This window comes from Papio anubis, chromosome 10 (assembly GCF_008728515.1).
Source record: "Papio anubis isolate 15944 chromosome 10, Panubis1.0, whole genome shotgun sequence".
NCBI lineage: Eukaryota > Metazoa > Chordata > Mammalia > Primates > Cercopithecidae > Papio > Papio anubis.
The window spans coordinates 61448673-61471481 of record NC_044985.1 but is presented as its reverse complement, the minus strand read 5'-3'; the positions used below and the strand labels follow the sequence as shown (position 1 = coordinate 61471481).

Sequence of the window (22809 nt, the reverse complement as noted above, 5' to 3'; positions counted from 1 at the left end):
TTTTCTTTTTTTTTTTTTGAGACGGAGTCTCGCTCTGTTGCCCAGGCTGGACTGCAGTGGCGCGATCGGCTCACTGCAAGCTCCGCCTCCCGGGTTAATGCCATTCTCCTGCCTCAGCCTCCCGAGTAGCTGGGACTACAGGCGCCGCCACCTCGCCCAGCTAATGATTTTTGTATTTTTAGTAGAGACGAGGTTTCACCGTGTTAGCCAGGATGGTCTCGATCTCCTGACCTCGTGATCCGCCCGTCTCGGCCTCCCAAAGTGCTGGGATTACAGGCTTGAGTCACCGCGCCCGGCCCGTACTCCTCTTCTTATAAGGACCCCAGTCATATTGGATTAGGACACACCCCCATGACCTCATTTTACCTTAAGTACCTCTTCAAAGGCCCTGTCTCCAAATACAGTCATATTCTGATGTTCTAGGAATTAGAAATTCAATAAATAAATTGGGGAGGTTTGAAAATATTTCAGACTTGAGGCATTTGGTAAGCTTGCCAGATAAAATATTGTGGAAGAAATGTCATTGGGAGATGTTGCAAGATGAGGGTGAAAGGAGAAACATAGTATTTTGGGATGTAGCTTAGCGTTTTACGGATTTGGTTGTAACCTTCTTAATTTGGAGCATGTAGAAGGAGGGTTGCCAGATAAAATATAGGACACTGAAGTACATTTGAATTTCAGATAAACCATAAAACAATTTTAAGTGTACATATGACACAAATAGCGAAAATATTTATTGCTGATCTGAAATTCAAGTTTAACTGTGGGTGTCCTCTATTTTTATTTTCTAAAACTGGTGATCCTATCTACACTGCTTACTTTATGCTCATACATAAGGCATATCATGATTTCATTGAAAAAAATACACTAATTCAGGCCACTAATAATACAAACAGTGAGACATATGGGAAATGGGGACAGTCTTTTACGATCATTTTATTTTTTCTTCCTTGATTCATTAAATATTTACTAAGTACCAACCAACTAAGTATCAACCATACTCCCAGGGATAGGATATACCTTCATGACCAAAACTAGACTAATTTTTGCCTTCAAAATGCTTACAGTCTAGTGGGGGAGGCAGGTGATGAATAAGATAACAGGTAACTCCAATTGTGAGAGTGGCATGAAGGAAACAGCCTGTTAACTCAGAGAATAATGGAGTTAACAGGGGCAGGGTTGATTTCTCATGGTGGTCAGGGAATAATTCATTGAAGGCGTGACATTTAACTTAATTTCAGAAGATGATACCAATGAGGTAATGAGGACAGGGAAGCTCTGAGGTAGAAAAGCACTTGGTATGTAAATGAACAAAAATGAGGTGAGTGTGGCTAAGTGTGTAGAAGACGGAGCGCATGAAGCATGAAGTTTAGTTTGAGAACATGCCAACAGCCAGATGGTGCAGGATCTGTCCAGTCACCATCCAGGCTTTGGACCTAACCTCATGAACCTGAGATCTGTGACCAATGTGTGGATACCATTAAAGGAAATACAGAAAAAGTGCAGTGGGAAGCCACTGGTGACTGATTTGATTTCTACTTTTTAAGATCGCTCTGGCTGATGTGTACCAAGGAGATTGGATTAGTATCCAATTGATACTAATTGATTGGATGGAGTGGTACTTACAGAGCTGAGGAAGACTGAGAGAGAAATGGGTTTGTGCGGTATATTAATTTCCTGTGGCTGCTGTAACTAATTACCACGATCTTAGTGGATTAAAACAACACATAGTTATTATCTTACAATCCTGCAGGTCAGATGTCTGAAATGGGTCTTACTGGGCAGAATTCAAGATATATGTAAGGCTACATTCTTCTGGAGGCCTTAGGGGACAATCCATTTCCTTGCCTTTTCCATGGAAAACCTACCCGCGTTCCATGGCTTGTGGCCCCTTCCATTTCAAAGTTAGCAATGGTTAGTCAAGTCTTTCTTACATTGCATCACTGATTCTCCTGCCTCCTTTCACTTATAAGGACCCCTGTGATTACATGAAGCAAAGCCAGATAATCTGAGATAATCCATCTCAAGGTGACCAGATTAGCAACCTTAATTCCATCTGCAACCTCAATTCCTCCTTGTGACATATCATATTCACAGATTCCAGTGATCAGGACATGCACATCTTGTGGGGGAGTGTTATTCTGTCTATCACGTATGGGAAAATCTGCATGTATATTTAGATGTGTTAAATTTGAGAAGCCGGTGAATTGACCAAGTTGGAAGTTAGTGATGCAGGCAGATGAGTATGTGAGTGCAAAACTCAAAGAGATCTGAAAGTTATCAACACAGAGATGGTGTATAAAGACCTGAGAGTGTATGGCATCACCAAAGAAGAGACTGAGCCTAGGAACTTCCACATTAACAGTTAAGGTAGAGGAGAAGGGACCAACAAAGAAAACAGAAAGAACAGCTAAAGAAATAGGATGAAAACCAAATAATGTGGTGTCATGGAAGCCCAGAGAGGAGACTTTTAAAAATAGAAGCGAGTGCTCCCTGCAATTGCAAAAGGCAATTGCAGATTCATCAATGGACTTGTTAGCAAGAAATTGAAAGCCTTGACATGAGCTGTTTCAGTGGAGAGGTGGGGGCAGAACCAAAACTGACGCAGATTGAGGAGTGAATGGGACATGGCTAGTGGCCATAGGTGATGGGGAAAAGTCCTATGTGACCACAATAGCCTGTGTAGATGCTTATTAAAATTAGCAAGGTGATTACATTTGGTCACAGACTTTTCAACAAGAAGCTGGGAACTAAACAAAAACCTAGCTTGGTTGTGTATTTACATCCGGTCAGAATCACATGATGGCTAAATTGATACATGAAAGAGGTACAAATATTACTGGGTTCTCGCTGTAACCGGTGTATAAAACCTGCAAACACTGTGGGTAAAGTGAAGCACCACCATCTTGCTGAATGCATCCCAGAAAATCCTATAGGACCAAACAGAAAAGGAGAAAATCAGAGTTCTTAAGCAAGATTTAAGGGTCTCTTACCTTAAGGAATCCACTCCTCTGGCTTGTTGGTCTTTCTAGGGATTCTTAGCGGGAACAATGCTACCATCTTCCTGGACTGTGGTTTAGCAATAGGGCCCAGTCCTTCAAAACAATGTACTCCTGTTAGCCAATGATTCCTTCCTGCTCGCCAACATGGACTGTTTTCTTCTGGGAGAAGGTAGTTGAAGGATTCTTTAGCTAAACCATTTCTCCCCCACCTCTACTGGTTCTCACAGTCCTACAAAAGGAAACAGGAACTCTCAGAAACAAGAAGATTCAGAAGGTAAACCAAAAGCTTCCTTATCATTAACTTTATCTAATTAGGTAGAATAAATAAATAACTATGTACTTAATAGATTAGCCAGCAGAGGCTTAAAATCTCAGGATACCAATCCAAAAAAGCTTTAGCTCTAAGATGTGGCCCATGAAACTTAAGAACCATGAAAAAGTAACCAAAGCTTTTATAAGTCTTATTCTTTAACTATACATAAATTTAATTTCAGATGTATCATAGACATAAACATAAAAGATAAAATTATAAAGTTTGTAGAAGATAGCATAACGTATATATTCACAACTCGGGGGCAGGAAAAAAATTTTAGAAAGGATATGTGAGATTGAGCACAGTGGCTCATGCCTGTAATCACAACACTTTGGGAGGGATAATTGTTTAAATCCAGGAGTTCAAGACCAGCCTGGGCCACATAGTGAAACCCTGTTTCTATAAAAAATAAAATTAGTTGGGCATGGTGGTGTGTGCTTGTAATACCAGCTACTTGGGAGTCTGAGGTAGGAGGATCACTTGAGCCAGGGAGGTCAAAGCTGCAGTGAGCCAAAATCGCGCCACTGTACTCCAGCCTGGGTGATAGAGTGAGACTCTGTTGGAAAAAAAAGAAAGAAATAATATGTGAAACGATAGCAATTTAAATAATTGACAAATTACACTTTATCAAAATTTAAAACTTCTATTTATTAAAATACACATTAAAAGAAAATTAATAGACAAGCCATAGACTGGAGGTAATATTTATGAAACATATGTCTGACAGAGGACTTGAATCCAAAATATACAAAGAACTCCTACAACTCAATAACAAACAAAACAAACTATTGTAATTTTAAATGAGCAAAAAATCTTAATCTGTAATAATTGTCTGTCTGCTTCACTGATTCAAATAGTTTCAATTTAGTGGAGTAAATAGCTTTTTTTTTTTTTTAAATGAAGTGGGAAGAGTTGATTTAAACAAACCTGACTAAGCACCACCTGGTGGCAGAGATTTTGAATTGCAGCTTGAGTTTTTGTGGGATATTTTTTAAAGGTAAAGTTTGAAGAGTGAATCTGCAGAAATAGACTTGAAAACAGTAAGAAATTCTAATAAAATGACAGCCAAATTAAATTTCACCACAGTAAAACTGAAACAAAAGAGCAAAGTCAATTCATCTATGCACTGAAATATCTATTGATATTATAAGATAATGATATAACATAATATCCAGCCAAATATTTATTTGGTAGAATTTTAATTGAATATTAATACAATACATATAAGTTGGCTATTTGTGTGCCATGTATTCAACATGTAGTATTGCATTTAATCTTCCTAAGAACTCTGTAAAGTACAGGACCACTCCATAGAATATTTCCATGGTTAAAATTTCCCAGTAGAATATATCTTTATTTTTAATAACCACACCTCATAGAACATATTTATCTCTCAGTACAACATTTTTCTGAGTCCCCTCCCAAAGGTGAAAAAGGATTGAGAAAACTATGGAAAAACAAGTAAAGTCAGTAAGAAAAATGTTTACAGTGGAAGAGAAAGTATTACTTAACAGAAAGAAACTTTTTGTTAATAACTATATTAGTTATGATCAAAAAGTAATACTATTTATTTATTTATTTATTTATTGAGACAAGAGTCTCACTCTGTCACCCAGACTGGAGTGCAATGGCACAATCTCAGCTCACTGCAACCTCCGCCTCCCGGGTTCAGGTGATTCTCCCACCTCAGCCTCCCGAGTAGCTGGGTTTGCAGGCATCCATCATCACGCCCAGCTAATTTTTGTATTTTTGTAGAAATGGGGTTTCACCATGTTGGCCAGGTTGGTCTTGAACTCCTGACCTCAGGTGATCCACTCGCCTCAGCCTCCCACAGAAAGTAACATTTTAAGTAACTATAACATAACAGTATTTTTTGTTTTATATATACCTATGAATTTTACTGTGCTTTAGTTGAGTTTTAAGAAGTTGCTGCAGATCTTATAACGCACTGTAATTTTTTTCCAATTAAAAATAATTAAAAGTAGGTTCCCTGTTAGTGTTTTCAGGAGGAGCCTCTACGTTAAGCAGTAGATGCCTGTGTAGTATTATGCTATACCACCTTGTATATGAGACCCAAAGAGATTAAACCATTTGCCCAAGCTCCCAGGGCTCGGAAGTGGAGGCGTGGCAGCCTGACTCTGAAGGCTGTGTTCTAACCACCCTGAGACACTACTTCTATTGTGGCTTTGCTTGTATCACACAAATGGTATGTGCCATAGGTCAGTGCTTCTCAAAGTTCTTGGTCAATAGGTTATTAGGTTGAATGTTACCAGTTTGATGTTACCTAAAAGGGAGTTCTGTGGCTAATTAGATTTGGGAAATACTAAGTTTAATGAAATAAAGCATGTTACTTTACTTTTTGCAGCCAAATGTGCACTGTGATTCTCTAAGGTTGGTAGATGAAGAAGGCGTTAGCATTTCCCAGACTTATTTGTATGAGATTTGTATAGATTAAGAATGTAGGCTGGGCGCGAAGGCTCATGCCTGTAATCCCAGCACTTTGGGAGGCTGAGGCGAGAGGATAGCTTGAACCCAGGAGTTTCAGACCAGCCTGGAAAACATGATGAGACCCCTGTCTCTACAAAACAATACAAAAATTAGTTGAGCATAGTGGTATATGCCTGTGGTCGCAGCTACTTGGGATGCCGAGGTGAGAGAATCACTTGAGCCCAGGAGGTCAAGGCTTCAGTGAGCTGTGATCACACTACTGCGTTCTAGTGTGTGCAATAGAGTGAGACCTGTCTCAAAAACAAAACAACAACAAAAAATGTGTCTGGCAGCATAAAACATATAACATACATATGCTATTTATGTATGAGTGTCCATATGTCTGTAAATATGCCTTATGAAATACCACCAATGTGCATTTATTTGACTCACACAACAAGACGTCTGGGGCAGGGGAGCCCAGGGTCAGGCTCCTTTCTCTTTTCCTTTCTGTTCTGTTCACAGCAAGCTGGCATTCACTGCCATGCTTGTCACTTCATACACACCAGATTTTGCTGCACCTCCAGGCTTTACAGCTGTATTCCACAAAGGAAGAAAAAAGAAACAAGCAGTGCCAGCACTCCCACTTATAATTCATTGACCAACACAGTGGCATAAAGGCCACCCTGTAGGACCACCCCCAGCTGCAGGGAGCCTGTGAATTAGGGTTTTTACTTTTAAGCCTCTGTATCAGTGAGTTCTGATGTAGATAAATTGCAAAAGTTGATTCTCACTCACATGATATGTCATCAGCTGCAGGTTGGCTGCAGTTCTGCTCAATATGTCTTCTTTATTTGGGGGCTCAGACTGAAGGATCAGCCCCTCTCAGGCCATGCCCTTCTCATGGCGGAGGGAAAAAGGAGGTGGCAGAACCATGTGATTGCTGTTGAAGACACACTCAAAAGTGGCATTTGTGACTTTCCCCACATCCCATTGGCCAAAAGAAGTCACATGCCAATGCGGATGTAAACAGGGCAAGGAAGCACAATCCTCTTACAAAAGGGGTCACAGATCTATATATCAATATAATCTTTCCTAATATAATAAAAGCAGGCAAATGAGAATAGGTGAGGAAATGGAAGTTGAGTCATCAACCTGGTTGCTACAGATCACACACACGTGCTCTAGCTTTTCATTTGCTTTTAGAGCATTTCACAGGACAAGTATTCACATCCTTTGGGAACTATAGTTTTGAGCCACATCAAGTCTTGTTTTTTTTTTTTTTTTTTTTTTTTTGATAGGGTCTTACTCTATTGCCCAGGCTGGAGTGCGGTGGCATGATCTCAGCTCACTGCAGCCTCGACCTCCTGGGCTCAGGTGATCATCCCATCTCAGCCTCCATGAATAGCTGGGACTATGGGCACACACCACCATGCCCAGCTAGTTTTTGGATTTTTTGTAGAGATAAGCTTTCGCCATGTTTCCCAGGCTGGTCTCAAACTCCTGGACTCAAGTGATCTGCCCATCTCGCCCTCCCAAAGTGCTGGGATTACAGGCATGAAGCACTGCACCTGGCCATTGTCCTTTTCATAAAATAACTATCTATAGAAAAATTCCGGTATAAAATATTCTTTAATATGTGAATTATGTCAGAGAATATTATTAGACAGGTTGTATCTTACCATACGTTAAAATCCACCTTTAAATCAAGGTGATATACATGAGCAAAGCTTATTTTTAAGCCAGGAGAATTTCAGAAAATGCAGTCATGTATAGTTATTAAAATTATTTTTTTCTTCTGAATCAGGTGCTATCATATCATGCAACATGTTCAAAAGCTGAAGTTGACAAGTTTAAGGTAAGGAAGAAGATGGTTTCCTTATTGGTGCTTACAGTTAAACTTCTCTTGGCTTCCTGAGCTCTGTCATTTGCCTCTAGAGAATTAATCCTGCTCATTGGGAGCTGGAGGACTAGCACTGGGCAAAGGTGTATTTGTATATTTCTGTTTTAGAGGGGAAGAGGGACTTATATATAACTGAGTAGTCATTTTGTAATCATTTACATGATTCAGTATTTCTTCCCATTTATTAAGAAAGCACAATATCAGGGGAAAAAATCTGTAATATGGTGAGAGTCAGGACACCTGGTTTTGGCATCGGTTTTACCTCTAATTGGCTGTTCAGTTAAAAACTTAGGGCTGTATTTCCATCTGTAAAAATATATGACCAGATTGAGATAATAATAGCTAACACTGTGTGCCAGACGCACTACCAGGCATTTTACCTGCATTAATTCATTTAATCCTCACAATCCTGTGAAAAGCAAACTGTTTTACAGATGAATAAATGGAAGCACGGAGATGCCAGGCCACGGTCAAACAATTGTAAGAGGTGTAGCAATCTGGCCCCAGAACTGGAGTTCTTTTTTTTTTGAGGCGGGAGTCGCTGTATGTCGCCCAGGCTGGAGTGCAGTGGCTGGATCTCGGCTCATTGCAAGCTCAAGCCTCCCAGCGGGATTTCGCCAGCTTCTCCTGCCTCAGCCTCCCGAGTGGCTGGACTACAGAAGCCCCACCTGCCGGCTAGTTTTTTGTATTTTTAGTAGAGCCGGGGTTTCACCCGGGTTGCTGGCGGATGGTCTCGAACTCCTGACCTCGTGATCCGCCCATCTCGGCCTCCCAAAGTGCTGGGATTACAGGCTTGAGCCACCGCGCCCGGCCCAGAACTGGAGTTCTTAACCACCGTGCTTCCCTACCGCACAGGGTGATCCCCTTTCAACTCCAACATCTGATAAGTCTATGAATGAGTGTTAGATATTCCTTATCACCTTAGTTACTACCATTTCCTTAAGTGCGATTCAGAATTCTTGCTTGTGTCCCTGCACTCCTACCAGGCAGTTTAACAATGAGCAAAACACTGGAGTAAAGGGAAATTGATTTCCTTTCCTTTTGAAAGTTTTGGTGCCTGTCTTTTTACATATAGGTGGCGGTTCAGAAAATTATCAGGAAAAGCTACCACAGTCATGAAAAAGATCATGTTTTGTATTGCAATATTAGAATGTAATATCACTTGGTGATGGCTACTTTTCTAAGAGTCCCATTTGCATATATATGGCGCAGAGACCATTGGGCCTAAGAATTGAATCAGATCATTAGAATGATGAAAGGGAGCAAAGGAAGATGTTTGTTCCAAACACTGAGCATAGGGATAAAAGAACTCCTTGCAAGGGCCAGAAGCAGCACATATACTGTGAGCATAGGAACTACTTGGGCTCCATCCAAGGATAGGGTCTATTATTGACTTAGATGCTTTGGGGAAAGACCTACAATTGTAACACAGATAAAAAGGGAGAGATAAGGTGACAGCTGACAGCAGAGAGAGGAGACAGAACAACTAAAACCACAGCAGTCAGGGCCCATTTGTTGCAGAGGAAACCATCCTGCATACCAGCTTGAACTCAAGCTCCATCAGGACAGCACTAATTGTATGTTTTATTCACTGCTGTATCTCTCCTTCCTTTTATGGTCCTTGGGATATAGTAACACTCAATAAATACTTGTTGAATGGATGAATGAATGGATGGATAAGTGAATGAATAAATAAATCCAAAGAGTACCAATGGTTCTAGTACTCAAAGCAATTAGTCATTAATTTTAAAATGGTGATAATATATAATTATTTTATATATTTCATATAAATTTTACTTAATGTATATAAATTTTATAAATATTTCCATCAAAAATATTTAAACCTTTTTTATTTTAGCCCATAAAGTTCAATTATTCAGAAATCCTGTTTATGAAAATATCCAATTCCTGCTAAAATGCTCATATAATGTTTATATTATATTTTTGCTGTTATTATAATTATCATCGTTGCTAAAAGAGGGAAGTGGTAGGCAAGAAGAAAGACAGCAAAGATGATAATATGAGCTTTGACTCATATGACCAAATATGACTGCAAGAGCTGCCCAGAGATATAGCAGGCCAAAATCCATAGTCGTTTACTTTTTTTTTCTTTTGAGACAGAGTCTGGCTCTCTGTCACCCAGTCTGGAGTACAGTGGCACAACCTCGGTTCACTGCAACCTCTACCTCCTGGGTTCAACTGATTCTCCTGCTGCAGCCTCCCAAGTAGCAGGGATTACAGGCACACATCACCATGCCCTGCTGATTTTTGTATTTTTAGTAGAAACGGGGTTTCACCATGTTGGTCAGGTTGGTCTCGAATTCCTGACCTTGTGATCTGCCTCCCAAAGTGCTGGGATTACAGGTGTGAGCCACTGCGCCCAGCCTAGCTGTTTACTTTCTAAAGGCACCAACATTCAGGCTTAATATTTTGCTTAAAGAAAACATTGCCCTGGAATTTGGTATGCATTTCTATTGTTAGCTCACAAATATACTAAATATGAAGTATTTAAATTTGAGAAAAAAGGGTTATTTCATCTTAAAATTATCAAGATTGAGAATTTAACTGATTTACTCTGGATTTTATCATGAAAGATATTAGCTAGTATCCTATTACAATGTAATTGAGATATAATAGATCATTTTAACCATTTTAAAATGGGAGTTTTCTTGATATATACAGTAAATAAAACATTATTCTAATTGGTAGTTGATGTCTGTTATAACTGCAGCAATAACATTAAAATGTAGTGGGCTTAAAATAATCCTGCACGTAGACAGTGAAAAGCGTTTACTGAGATTCCAGGCTGGAATACATGCAATGGCAGTTTTCTAACATTGTAGCTAAATAACAGTAAATATGTGCTTTGTTTTGACCAATATATATGACAAACCACGTTTACGTTCAAGTATATTGTCATTCTTCCTGTCTTCAGTACTTTTTTAACAAAGATGATTGTAAAAAATTTTTTTAAAATGTGCAATGATTTGAAGTCTGGAATCAGAGTTATCCATGAGATTTCATGAGTTAAAGCAGGGGTCCTCAACCCAGGCCATGGACTGGTACTAGGCCACACAGAAGGAGGTGATCAGCAGGTGTGCAAGCATTACCACCTGAGCTCCACCTCCTGTCAGATCATCAGTGGCATTAGATTCTCATAGGAGCGCAAACTCTATTGTGAACTGCGCATGTGAGGGATCTACGTTGTGTGCTCCTTATGAGAATCTAATGCCTGATGATATGAGGTAGAACAGTTTTATTCCAAAACCATCCCCACACCCCCACTCCTCCCAGGTCCATGGAAAAATTGTCTTCCATGAAACTGGTCCCTGGTGCCAAATAGGATGAGGACCACTGAGTTAAAGGATGGCTGAGTCCCAATGTATTGGACTATACCCAACCAGATTAGTGATCAGTGATTCAGAGCTTAAGCCAGAGTTTGGGAAGAAACTGATTCATCCAGCACTGACAAAAATCTGGAGGTCAAATTTTACACACGTACGTATGACAGACTTCAGTTGGAACCCAAGCTGCACCACATCTGGGATGCAGAAATGTCTGGGAGACAAGTGAGTTGTAGTTATTTATATGAGAGACTAACAGGCCTTCTGAGTCAAGAACTCTTCCTCATGAAAGTTAAGGCCACAGACCTCAATGTCTAGATGATTCCAAGTTCAGCATGAAGTTTTTACCTTGGATTTATCCCTCACCTCAGCCTCCCATGGATCCATGTTCTTAGCTGAGAATGTGAGTAAACACAGAAGGCATGGACTTTGGTATAGTTTCAGTGCATTAAATGCTCCTGATAGAATGAGGGTCAGCATGCCAACAGCACACAACAGAAGGCAGCAGCTTAATGAAGGAAGCATCACTATGGACCCGTGACAGGGCCCCTTCCTACCTGTGTGACCAGCAGAAGCTGATGGCATCGATGGAATCAATGCAGGCTCAGTGGTCACATTTTAAGGACAGGTAAGGTATACCCTGAGTACTCCCAAATATAAGTAGGAGAGATGGAGACTCTGTACTATTGGAGAATGTGATATATACATGATTAATTACTCTTAGTTTGGTACCATTTGTACTCAGAGATTGTGGGGTCTACAGGAAGATTGATTTCACATAAGACAAACCTGTAGTGAATCTTTAATAATCATTAATGCTAGGCTGATGCCATCTTAGCCTTCCTCACATCTGGTCTTCCTATTTCACCCCCCTTTATGTTTTGGGATTTTCTCCCCCTATTCTAGAATGCCTTGTTAGGGGGAGCATTGTTGTTCTGTTTTATTCTGATAACCCTATTACTTCTGTTGGGAAAAATTTCCTTGAGGAGTATGTAGTAGTGATGGCTGAGAGAATGGGATTAGAGTGTGAAAACCTTTCTAGAAGTGTCCTTGGACTGTCCAGCAAGAATAAATTAGATAAAACAACATATAATTACTCATCCAAGAATGTCAGAATTTGGGTTTATTTTTCCTGATTCTGATATATCATTTATACTTCAAGAAACAGTCTTTCTTGTAGGTTCACCTATACACAAAAAGATCACAGAACTTCCTGGAACTAATGAATTAACCATTTTGAAAGTCTGATTCAATAAATTATCCTTTATGGGTTGATTGTCCTGTGCATCTAATGAGGAAACCAGGATCTAAAAAATGGTTTTTAATCCTCATTAACATTTACTGATCTTCCATGAACTTGAAATAAGAAAGTGATATGCAGAAAATTTGTGCAGATTTTAGTGAATGTTTATATCTCTGCAGCTCTGTGCTAACAGGAATAATGTATAAAGACCATATTGACGATTACATCTCCTTGAAGATGGCTGGTTTAAAGGCTTTCAATAACCTAAAGATGCCAGCTGTGATAACATAAGAAAATGAGTTTAGTACCCTAATTATATGATCCCGTAATTTTATGGACTTTCCTTAGATTCCAATGCGGTGGACAGACCAAACAATTATCACTATATATTGCTAGTTTACCAATTAAAATCAACTCATGGACGTTGTGGTGTTATATTGCCACCTTGTATCATCCCTTCCTTCAATTGAGAACTGCATGGGTTACGGCTGCAATCAGAGATGAACTCATTTACAGCACTATAACTGCCTCAGTAATTAAGCACCAATAACTCAGGTTGAGGTTTGGGTTTGGACTACCTCATACGTATTTCAAGTTTTCAATGTTAATGCCTAGGCCACAAATTAATATCCTGGTAAATAAAATAAAATAAAATAAAATGCCAAGAATAGGTATTCCTTGTGGCATTTATATCCTGAAATAAGAATGAGTGCATCAAAAATAGGATCTTATGGCCTCCTTTGCAGACTGAGCAATAGGATGTGATTTACTAGGCTTAAAAAATAAATTAGATTTGAGAAGACACTTTAATCCATGAAATAGTCTAACGTGTATAATAAGAAGCTTCAGCCCTCAAGACTGCCTTTACAGCTATGCCAGGAGATGTGTCTGCCATGTGCCCTGCACTAGGGCCCCTTGCACAGCAGGCAGGTGCAGGGCTGCCCCCCTCCCGTTGGCTGGCCAAGTGCATGGGGTGCCTTTTAGTAGTTGATCTGCCAGGTGGTGTTCCTTTCTCCAGTTGGCACAAAGGCACTACACACGCTAGCCATCGCCCTGTGCAATCAATTTCTAAGCCCTGGAAGAGCCCAATCCTTGCAGCGGCCCCTTGCAGAGGCAGAGTGCACTATGCAGACAGAGGGTAACACCATGGCATTTACCCAAACTCAGGTGACACAGAGAATGCCGAAGAGGAAGAGGGGTAGACCTGAGTCCCATGGACAGCTGCGGGATGGCAGAGGCCAGGGAGCTTACTACTCACCCCATCCGTAGGGGCACCTCCAGCTCCTCCCCGTCAGGGCGAATGACCCATAGAGGCTCCTCCACAGCCAGGGATAAAGCAGGACTTCTGGGTACCAGAAAGAGGGCAGGAGCTTTGTCTTGTTTCTCTGCAGTCTCAGTTCTCACGGCCTTCCTGAAATGCTACCTTCTGAAATGCCAACAGTGGCTTTCCAGTGCATCTTGGCTCATTTCTAAGGTTGTTTAAAAGATTACTTCGAAGCCATATAAAAGGAATTCGGTACCTAGCCTATGCTGTCTCCTCTTCTGTGCCCGCCTTTGGAATTTAGGAAGCTGTTTGACTTTAAATAGTATTTATGCCAAGTTTAATATCCGAGTTTTTGCTTTGTTTTGTTTTGTTTTGTTTTTTATCGTCAGGGAAAGTTATTGAACCTTCACCAGGAAATTGACTGCAGAGAAAACAGCTGCATCAGCACCCTGAAGGGCATCTCCTGCTCACAAGCAGCGGCAGAGCCGGGTGGCTTGCGCTGATCAGGACGCATCCATAAATATGCGGAGTGCTTTGCGTTCAAATGTCCAGCTCTCTTTATGAATTGTGTCTTAATCAAATGCCACATCAGAAAAAGGATGGTTGTACTTTGTCACTCTTGAGTATTGAAGATAGTGGCGGAGGGCGGGAGGAGTGGGTGCTGAGCATGAGAGGAACCAGGTCTGCAAGCCCAGGCTGGTCTTTCCTCCTGCTGAGCTAAGCGGCTAGGGATTGAGGGCCCTTCAGGGACCCGCCTGACCAAAATACATCCTGTGGTGACCCTGACCTCCCCTCACATCAACTTCAGCAGCCACTGTTTGTCACTTCTATTTGAAAACAAAGCAAGGACACTGTCCCCACAAGGTCACTGTGAGCATCTCCTTTCCCTGGGAGGAAGAGTGGGCCTGGAGGGTTTTCTCCTATCTTCTCCCTCCCTCATGTTAGCACAGCAGAGTTCACTGCATTCCCTAAGTGTCACATGGGAAAGCGCAGGAAGTCTGAACCTGAGGCAGTGAAATAAAGGAGGGTTCATTTTTGTTTCAGAGTGCTAGGGACAAAGCGGCGACAAGTCCTGAAGGTGCAATGGAGAGCAACAGTGTGGCCCAGTGAGATCCCTGACTCCTGAACTGTGAAGGGAACTGGAGAGGTTAAAGTCATCAGAACCTTCCAGAATGCTGGGGCATCTGGGACTGTATCACTTTATCTTCTTTTTGGTTTTCCTTTAATTAGATCCATTGATAACTCTAGCTGTGGAGTCAGGAAATGAAGAACACATAGCCCCTCACCTCAGTGAGAGGGACTTGGGTTAGCCATCACAATGGGTGGCCTTCCCTCTGCTGTTCACTCAGTATGCACAGAGCTACAACCTCCTGGCTGTTGGGCTTCTGTAGCCCTCAATCTCCAGTTGCACACTTTGGCTATCATTGTACAGTCATCATGGGGTCCTCATCATCGCCCGCCCCCAAATGCAGTCCTGTCCATTCTGCTTTCCAAACATCTCCTGCTCCTGTCCATCCTCACAGCCTTCACCAGTTCAGATCCTCATTCTCCTTCAGGCAGGCCATTATTGTACACTGCTCTCCTAGCTGGGCTCCCGCCTCCTGCTGTTGACCCTATCCCAGATCCATCCTGTGCAGAGCTAACAGATGAACAGATGAACGCTTCTGTTGGCGTAGGTTCCAGCTCTCAAAGTTTAGTATCTTCTAGAAGCCTCTAAATTCTTTCAATTTGAATTATTTAATTGGACATTAAAAGTATTCCAAACTAACTTTCAGCTCACTTTTCCAGCCTGATTCCCGTGCTCACACTGAGCCATCCTTAATCAAATAGTTCTACTTGGTGTTTTCTGCCCATTCCCTGTCCTCTTATATGTTTGCACCCATCCTTCTTCCTATCTGTATATATAAAGCCCTAACAATCTATCTGACCCTTCTCAACTGCCCCCTTCTCCATGAAGTCATTCCTGCTGTCCTTCAGTTAAAAGTGACCTTCTCATTTGCCCTTCTTCCCGCCATATTCATCACTTTCTACCTTGCAATATAAATCTTGGTACACCTGTCTACTCAAATGATTAAAGCAGATGCATTTTTAGGAGAGAATCCTAGACTTACTCATTGGGTAACTCTTATGTCACCTAAAGCTATGCCTTGCACCTGGGTGCTGGAGAAATTTCTACCTTGTGACCAAATTCCTTGAAATCTTTGCCATTTTTATGGCAAAAGAAATTATGATGCTTGGGTGGGATTTTGAACAGGGACCTATGACAATGGAAATTTCTGACAATTTTGTCCCAACCCTTGCTTTATGCTGTTTGAAACCTTTGTTTTTATGTTCCTGGTTGTTGTCCTGTGTACCCTAAACTATATGAAAATAAAGGAATTCCTTTCCTTTGTTTAGCATAGGCACTGGCCCTATCCTCTTTGGAGTGTGCTATAGTAATAGTGTCTCTCTTCCCTGCTGGAGGCAAAAGCCCTGTGCCTTTAACTCTTAGTTGATTTAGCAGTCTCTTTACTATTATATAAGTTTCTTCATTCGTGTATCCTGCTACCACCACCCTGCTGACTAAATTTTTTAAACCTATTTTTTTGACCTTCAAAACACCTAATACTTCATTATTTGTATTTGTATTTACTATTTTATATAGTTTTATATTCTGTCTTTTCTGTTTTTGAAATCATGCTCTGGTTTGGCTGTTCTTCCTATTTTTTCTCAGTTGGAAATAATTCATCCAAAATCTTTTAAGTGTTTGTGAATCATAACTCTTTTGGTCTCAAGACACCCTGTGAAATAGGAAGTTAGGAGACAATGTCTGGCCAAAGGGTTTTCTGCAGTCTCAGTAGCCAGACCTGCCCTTTTAACAGTCTTTGTAAGACCATGGACACAGTAAGACAAGAGCAAGCAAATGTATAAAAAGACAACGCAGCCACCAGACCTTTTGGTTGATTTCCATTTCTAGGCTTCAGGTTTCCTCATCTGCAAAACAAAACCATTTCTAGCTAAAAAATGCTATAATTTTATGAACCTATAAAATTCATCTCTAGGAGAAAAGGGGAAAATAAAACATAAAACAACATAAACATTGACAAAACATTTAGGGGTTTTTATGATTTTTGAATACTCAAATTTTTGAATTCAAGCTCTGTTCAAGATAACTCAGTTTGATTTAATTACATAAAAGTAATTTCCAAAGCCCCTCATGACTATATTATATTTGCAAGGTAATATAATAATACTCATGAGGAAGATATGTGATTACTTGGGTAAAACAAGAGACTCAATCTCATCAGTCTCAAAACTATACACTAATGCTACCTATAAATGTTTAAATAATAAAAATGTCTTAAATAATAAGAAATAGCAGTGTACAAAAACATGTACGTGTCCGTCATCTCACTTGAGGCTCACAAAGTCTTGGTGAGGGCAGGGTTAGCATATCTCCATTTTACGTAGAAGGCAACTAAGGATCAAAGAACCAGAAAGAAAAATGGAACCCCTCTGCTTTGGTTTTTCTTCTGCAATGTTTTGTGTGATCTTGAAGACAATGCTGTTCTTCAAGTGGTGGAGTAGGAAAATGGAAACAATGTCATGGAGTTTCATTCTTAAGTCATTTATTTTGATTCAGCTATTATTCTTGGAATCTTGGTGGCATTTTGACATGTTGGGGGTCAAATAAGCATGAATGGTAATGACGTCTGAGAAAGGCAGACAGAATTGTTGGCTGAACTTAACATATTGACTTTTAGTAAGACTGTTTATGGTACTCTTTGGGCAATTAATATGTAATGTTGTTTTATTAGAAACTTCTTTTTGCATTGTGGTTGTGCTATCCATGTGACATTTTGCCCTGGAGGTTTAGATTGCTTGGAAACCTAAGGAAATTGGAAACAGAAACATTATGGAGACATTGCATCATTCTTAGCAAGAGAGTATATGATTCATTATTCTGACATCTCGCCTGTCTTCCTTACAGTCTGATTGGCTATCTAGCTGTATCGAAATCTCTTGACATCTGGAAAGCTCAGAGGAAAAAGAGCAGTCCCACTCTATTATCCTGTGCTCTCCAGGCCTGCCAAGTACCTTGTACGAAAGATAACAAGGATACGAGATTGCAAACATCAGTTTCATGATAAAGCACTTGTCAGGTGATAAAGTCTTATGTTTAAGGCATGAGCACTTATGAACTAGAGACTATTTGGGGGAAGATATGAAGTGAAGAATGTGAGACTGGGCTTGCATTTTTTATGCTATTTCCTATAGTGATACTTGATATTGGGAACATCATGGATGGTAATCTGCACATCTGAAATATGATGATTTTAACGTAAAACTCTCAAGGTAAAATTTTAAAGACTTTTCAAAATTTTTAGCTATTCTGAATTAGCTCCTGATACTGTTTCAATTTGTGTGTGTGTATATGTGTGTGTGTGTGTGTGTGTGTGTGTGCACGTGCTTCAACTTAATGGGATAGTCATATGATTTGGAGTTTCAACTCTGGCTTTACAAAAGGATCTCATGGCAATTCATTGTCTCCAAAGAGAGAAGCAAATGGAAAAGCCCTGAGAAAACAGGGTCTGAGATGAAGCACTTCGGCCACTGGGTGCCATCCTTGCTCCACGTAAGGATTTGCTGTGCCACATTTCTAGGAAAATGGTTAAAACCCCAAAGACAGTAATTTAAAAGTAATTTCGAGATATAATAATGTTTGTGTGTACACATGACCTGGAATATGTTAGTGACATGGACAGCTTATTCATTTGCCCAGGCACAAGGTGGAGGGACTGGGGGACTCTCCCCTTTGGTTTAGCCTTAAGAACAAAGCCTGGGTAAGGCCCTTGTGCTTGCTGTATCCCAGTGAGGCAGCCAGTTGGTGGCCAAGGAGGCACCGTGGAGGTCTGGTGACTGTTGATGAGGTGGTGCAGTAGGCATCTGGAGGTCAGCAGGTCAGATGCTACATTAATTCTTTTTATTGTGGTGTGTAATTGCAGCATGCATGCAGCCAGGAGACTTGAGCCATGCTGTCTGTGTGCCTGCACTCTATCCCTTCAATGCATTCATTTCCTTGCCAGAGCTGATACAGCCATCAAGCACTCCTTCTCTTCCCTTTCCCTGGAATGCTGCATGTTGGTGAAATGGTAGCTCTGTTGAAGTGCTTTTTGTTTCCCTAGAAGCAGTTCATAACATTCACAAAGACACCACCTTAGCCAGATATCAGAACATCTACAGTCAATACACAACATCTGTGCAGGATTTTTCTGTCTTTGGATTTGATACCCATATCTATATACAACCAAGGAATTAAACTCAGCATTATGAACAAGAATAGTCACAGAGAATATTCTAAGACTGTCCTGTAATTCAGGATGATGTTTCCATCCAGGGACTAAAGCATTTCGTTGAGACTAAAAGGAATTAGGCTGTGAACAAGTCAGAATTTTAATAAAAATTGAAAGTCTATTACAGTCCCACTGTAACAGAAAACTCTCGAATCGTTTCTATAAGACCACATGGTAGAAGGGATCTAAGTTCAAAACAGATTTCACCTCATCCCCCCAGGCTGGGGGCCCCAGCATCTGGCCTCACGCTGGCTCTGAAAGCCTTCCCAGAGCAGCATCCAGAGGTACTTCTTTACAATCACTATAATTAAATCCACACCCGTGAAAGGCGAAAGTCTGAGAAGCGCTGGTAAGAACTTACAGTGAGGCTGTGTTCAACCTATCCAGGGATAAGAGGTTTAATACTGTTCTGTCATTAAGCATCTACAGGTGGACGGACTTTAAAATACATTTCCTGGGCTTTCTGTAGGATAACATGATACCAATCATTATACATTTTCAAATATTACTGTTCACTAAGAGAAATCCTATGATAAGCACAGCATTTTTGCTCATTCCAAGTGCTTTCCTAGCTCTTATTTCATTGAATGTTAAGAGCAAGCTTCTGAAGGAGGCATCAGTGGCTCTATTCCATTTAAGGATCAGGCAGCTAAGAGAGATGTTACGCTGCCAGTTTGGGGACCTTGGTTCATGCTGCTGAGGCCCTTTTCTTGGGCCCCAATGTATGCTCAGTCTACTCCATGTGACAGTCATCTGGAAAATAAACATTTACTGAACATTTTACCAGCTGCCAGGCTTGTTTTTGGTGCCTTACCTGTATTAATTCATTTAGTCTTCACAAAAACCCTACTATTATTTTTCTTATTTTACAGATGATAAAACTGAGGTACAAAGAGAAATGCCACATTGCACACATTAAGAAATTGAGATATGGGTGGGCATGCTGAATTTGTAAGATCCTTTTTGAAATGACGTGGAATGCTTTTTGTTTGAGATTCTTCTGGCCTTGGCTTGACCCTCTCCTTATCATCTGATTGTGAGCCCTTGAATAATCTTGATTTACTTTCTCGATAGATGAGTTCAGGTTTCAACAGATCTTGCTAAGAATGTTTTGGCTTGTTTGTGTGTTCGTTTGTTTGTTTTAAGGTTACATACTTTGAAAAGTAATCCAGCCCCATTGCTTGAGCAGGTATGATTCCTTAGCCTTCAACATTCTGGAATATCAACTTCAAGGAATATGTTTGTGGGCGCTGACAGCACTTATTTTCTCCAAAGGGCAAATTTCAAACAATTCCCGTACTGAGTGATCCCATTCCTCTTGCTACTAGGTTCATTTTCCTAACATATACTATAATTCACCTCTGGCCTTCCTGGAGATGGAGATGGGTTTTGTGAAAACCAGGCTTTGTGATTTCTGCGGGAACAGGTGGCCGTCCTCAACACTTGGGCTTAAGTGTGTCAAACAACTCTGTAAACCACTGAAGCTGGCTTTTGAGGAAAACCACTTTTTACTCTTCCCCTGACCACCAGCAGAAAAGATTTAGAATTCGGAAACAAACGAGAGGAGCATGAGAGGTTTTCTGTGATGACATTGCTCCAATGTGAATTTAAAGGGAACTTCTTTCCCTTTAAAACCATGAAGAAATGTATGCTTCTGCCTGAAATATCTTTTAAACCATCAGTGGTCTTCTTGAAAACAGCTTTCCTCCGGTTCTCTAAGGAGTTGTGTGTGAGGGCAAAAGCCGGTTATTTTGATAACCCTGAAAGACCACAGGTCCACTATTCTAGTGTTAGCAGTGGCCCTGTCTGCCCTGGGGTGCAAGCAAGCTTCTCTCCCCATAGGAACTCTTTCTCTTCTTGTGTGGTAAATTCATTTGTGGGAAGGCAGGGTTGAAAAGGGCCCAGGGTCTCAGATGTAAAATCTCCTTCCTCTACATAGTATGCAAAAGCCCAGAATCTTCCCAGGAAGTGTTAACAAATGAGAGTACAGTGCACACCAAAAGGAAAACCTGCCCCACACAATGAGCTCCTGCAAAACCATCTGCTACCCTCAGAGCCACTTGGCCATTGCTGGGGCTGGCTGCTGTGACTCTCTACTAAGCACCCAGGTGGCCCCTTGGGCCAAATATGAAAAGCCTCACATTGCACATGGAGCTCTTGGGTGCTCACTGCAGACTGGCTTGCCCTACAAAGGGGTAAAAGTGGCCTCTGGCAGAGCCTAGGTTTCTCATCTTTCAGCAACTCCTTCTAGAAGGGAACTACACATTCCCAAGTTCCAGTTTGGAAAATATCAGGGGCATTTTCTGATTGGCCTACTTGGTTCACATGTCCATCCCTGGACCAGTCAACTGTGATGAGGAGTGTGTGCTTAGAAAAGTGTGTCAGTTGGAAAAATCAAATCTAGGTGGAAATATGGGGTCGCAGCAGAAGGAGGGCCAGTTCTAGAAAGGAAAGAGGTACCTGGTGGAGAGTATCATAGCTGTCCTTCACAGTACATGCAGGTAACTTTTGCATGACCCCATGCCCTCTTTTATGGCAGGCAGGCATTTCCTGGGATACAGGTGAGATGCTCACAAGAGCCTCTTCATAATGTCTAGAAACTGGATGACACCCACGAGTGATCGCTCTGTCTGCTGAAGTGGTTCCACAAGTGATGTTGGCTATATCGCATCATTGAAAAGAATGTTCTACTATGTCCTTAAAGCATTTCTATTTCCACAACTAAATAGAAATCAGGGGTGACCCCACTGATGCTCACCCTGATTTGGCTCTCAAACTTACCCAAATATTATAAGGCAAATAAATATAACTTTCAGGGACATGCCAATTAAATTGGCCCAGGAACTCCTCACTAATGACTAGCGCATCAGGTCTTCTCAGGTCAGCCTCTTTCTCTTGTGTTTGAACACTGTAGTCTCTGATATATAGAAAAGTCCCTGCAACTGGATCAACCAATAACCCACAGATTTCTTCTAGTCATTTCTTCATAAATTTATTGGGACCTGATGGAGAATTAAGGAGATCAGACAGGCCAAACATCCCTAGATCTGATATTTGAAACTCATTGTAAAATAGCTCAACTCCTAATCTACTTCCTGGCCTCATTAGAATTCAATTAGTAGAAGGACATTCCTTCCTAGAGGCTCGTTGGCAGATTTGTGTGTGAACAGTTAACCCGGTGTTAACAAAAGCAGTTACTTGTATCCAAACAGCTCTCTCCAGCTGCAAAGATGAATCCCAAAGCTGTTTAGACAGGACTGTGCTTACCCTCCCACCAGGATGCAAATATTTTAAGTGGACAGAGTGAGATAAAATGCAGCCAATGCTGCCCCTGACACTGACCACATCCTGTGCCTGCTGGATTTTTGGACTTGAAGGTCAGGGGAGGAAGGTGAAGGAAGGGACGCTGGAGACAAGGAGGCAAAGAAAATCCTCCATGACTTTGTTGAAAATTATTTACCAAATAAACAAAGTTGGGCTTTAAAATGTATGAACACAAATTCTATCAAAGTATGTGGAAATACCCATATATTTCTTGAAAAGGAGAAACTGCTCATCAGACCATAAAAAGCAGGAGATTTGAGGATAGGACAACCTTGAGTTGTTGTTGTTGTTGTTTCTTTCTTTCTTTCTTTCTTTCTTTCTTTCTTTCTTTCTTTCTTTCTTTCTTTCTTTTTTTGTCTGCAGTATTTTCTGCAATGTTCTTCAGATGCCTGAATGTAGACTTAGGGAGATTTATTTTTCTTCTAACAGGGTATGTTATAGTTGTCACTCAGCCTTGAAATAGTCTTTCCCTCCAGTGGACCATCAGGCCAGTAATATATTTGCGTAGCTATTCCCAACTGTCACTCCTCTGCCAGCCTTCATGTGTCAGCACTGCACAGTATGCCCAGCCAGCCAATGGCAGGCCTTGAAGCTGCTGCCTTTAAGGGACTTGTTTTCAAAATATTCGCAGTCACCCAGCAACAGGAAAGGGAATT

The 22809-nt window shown here is 40.9% G+C and overlaps 1 protein-coding gene across 2 annotated transcripts in view; it reads left to right on the top strand.

Annotated features, from left to right (window-relative positions):
• Positions 1-22809, top strand: part of PDE11A (phosphodiesterase 11A) — a 455368-nt gene that overhangs the window by 304182 nt on the left and 128377 nt on the right. For both annotated transcript variants that reach the window (XM_031651382.1, XM_009182512.4), the window contains one exon: positions 7550-7600. In XM_031651382.1, coding sequence (XP_031507242.1) covers positions 7550-7600 — 51 coding nt within the window. The remainder of the gene's footprint in view (positions 1-7549; positions 7601-22809) is intronic.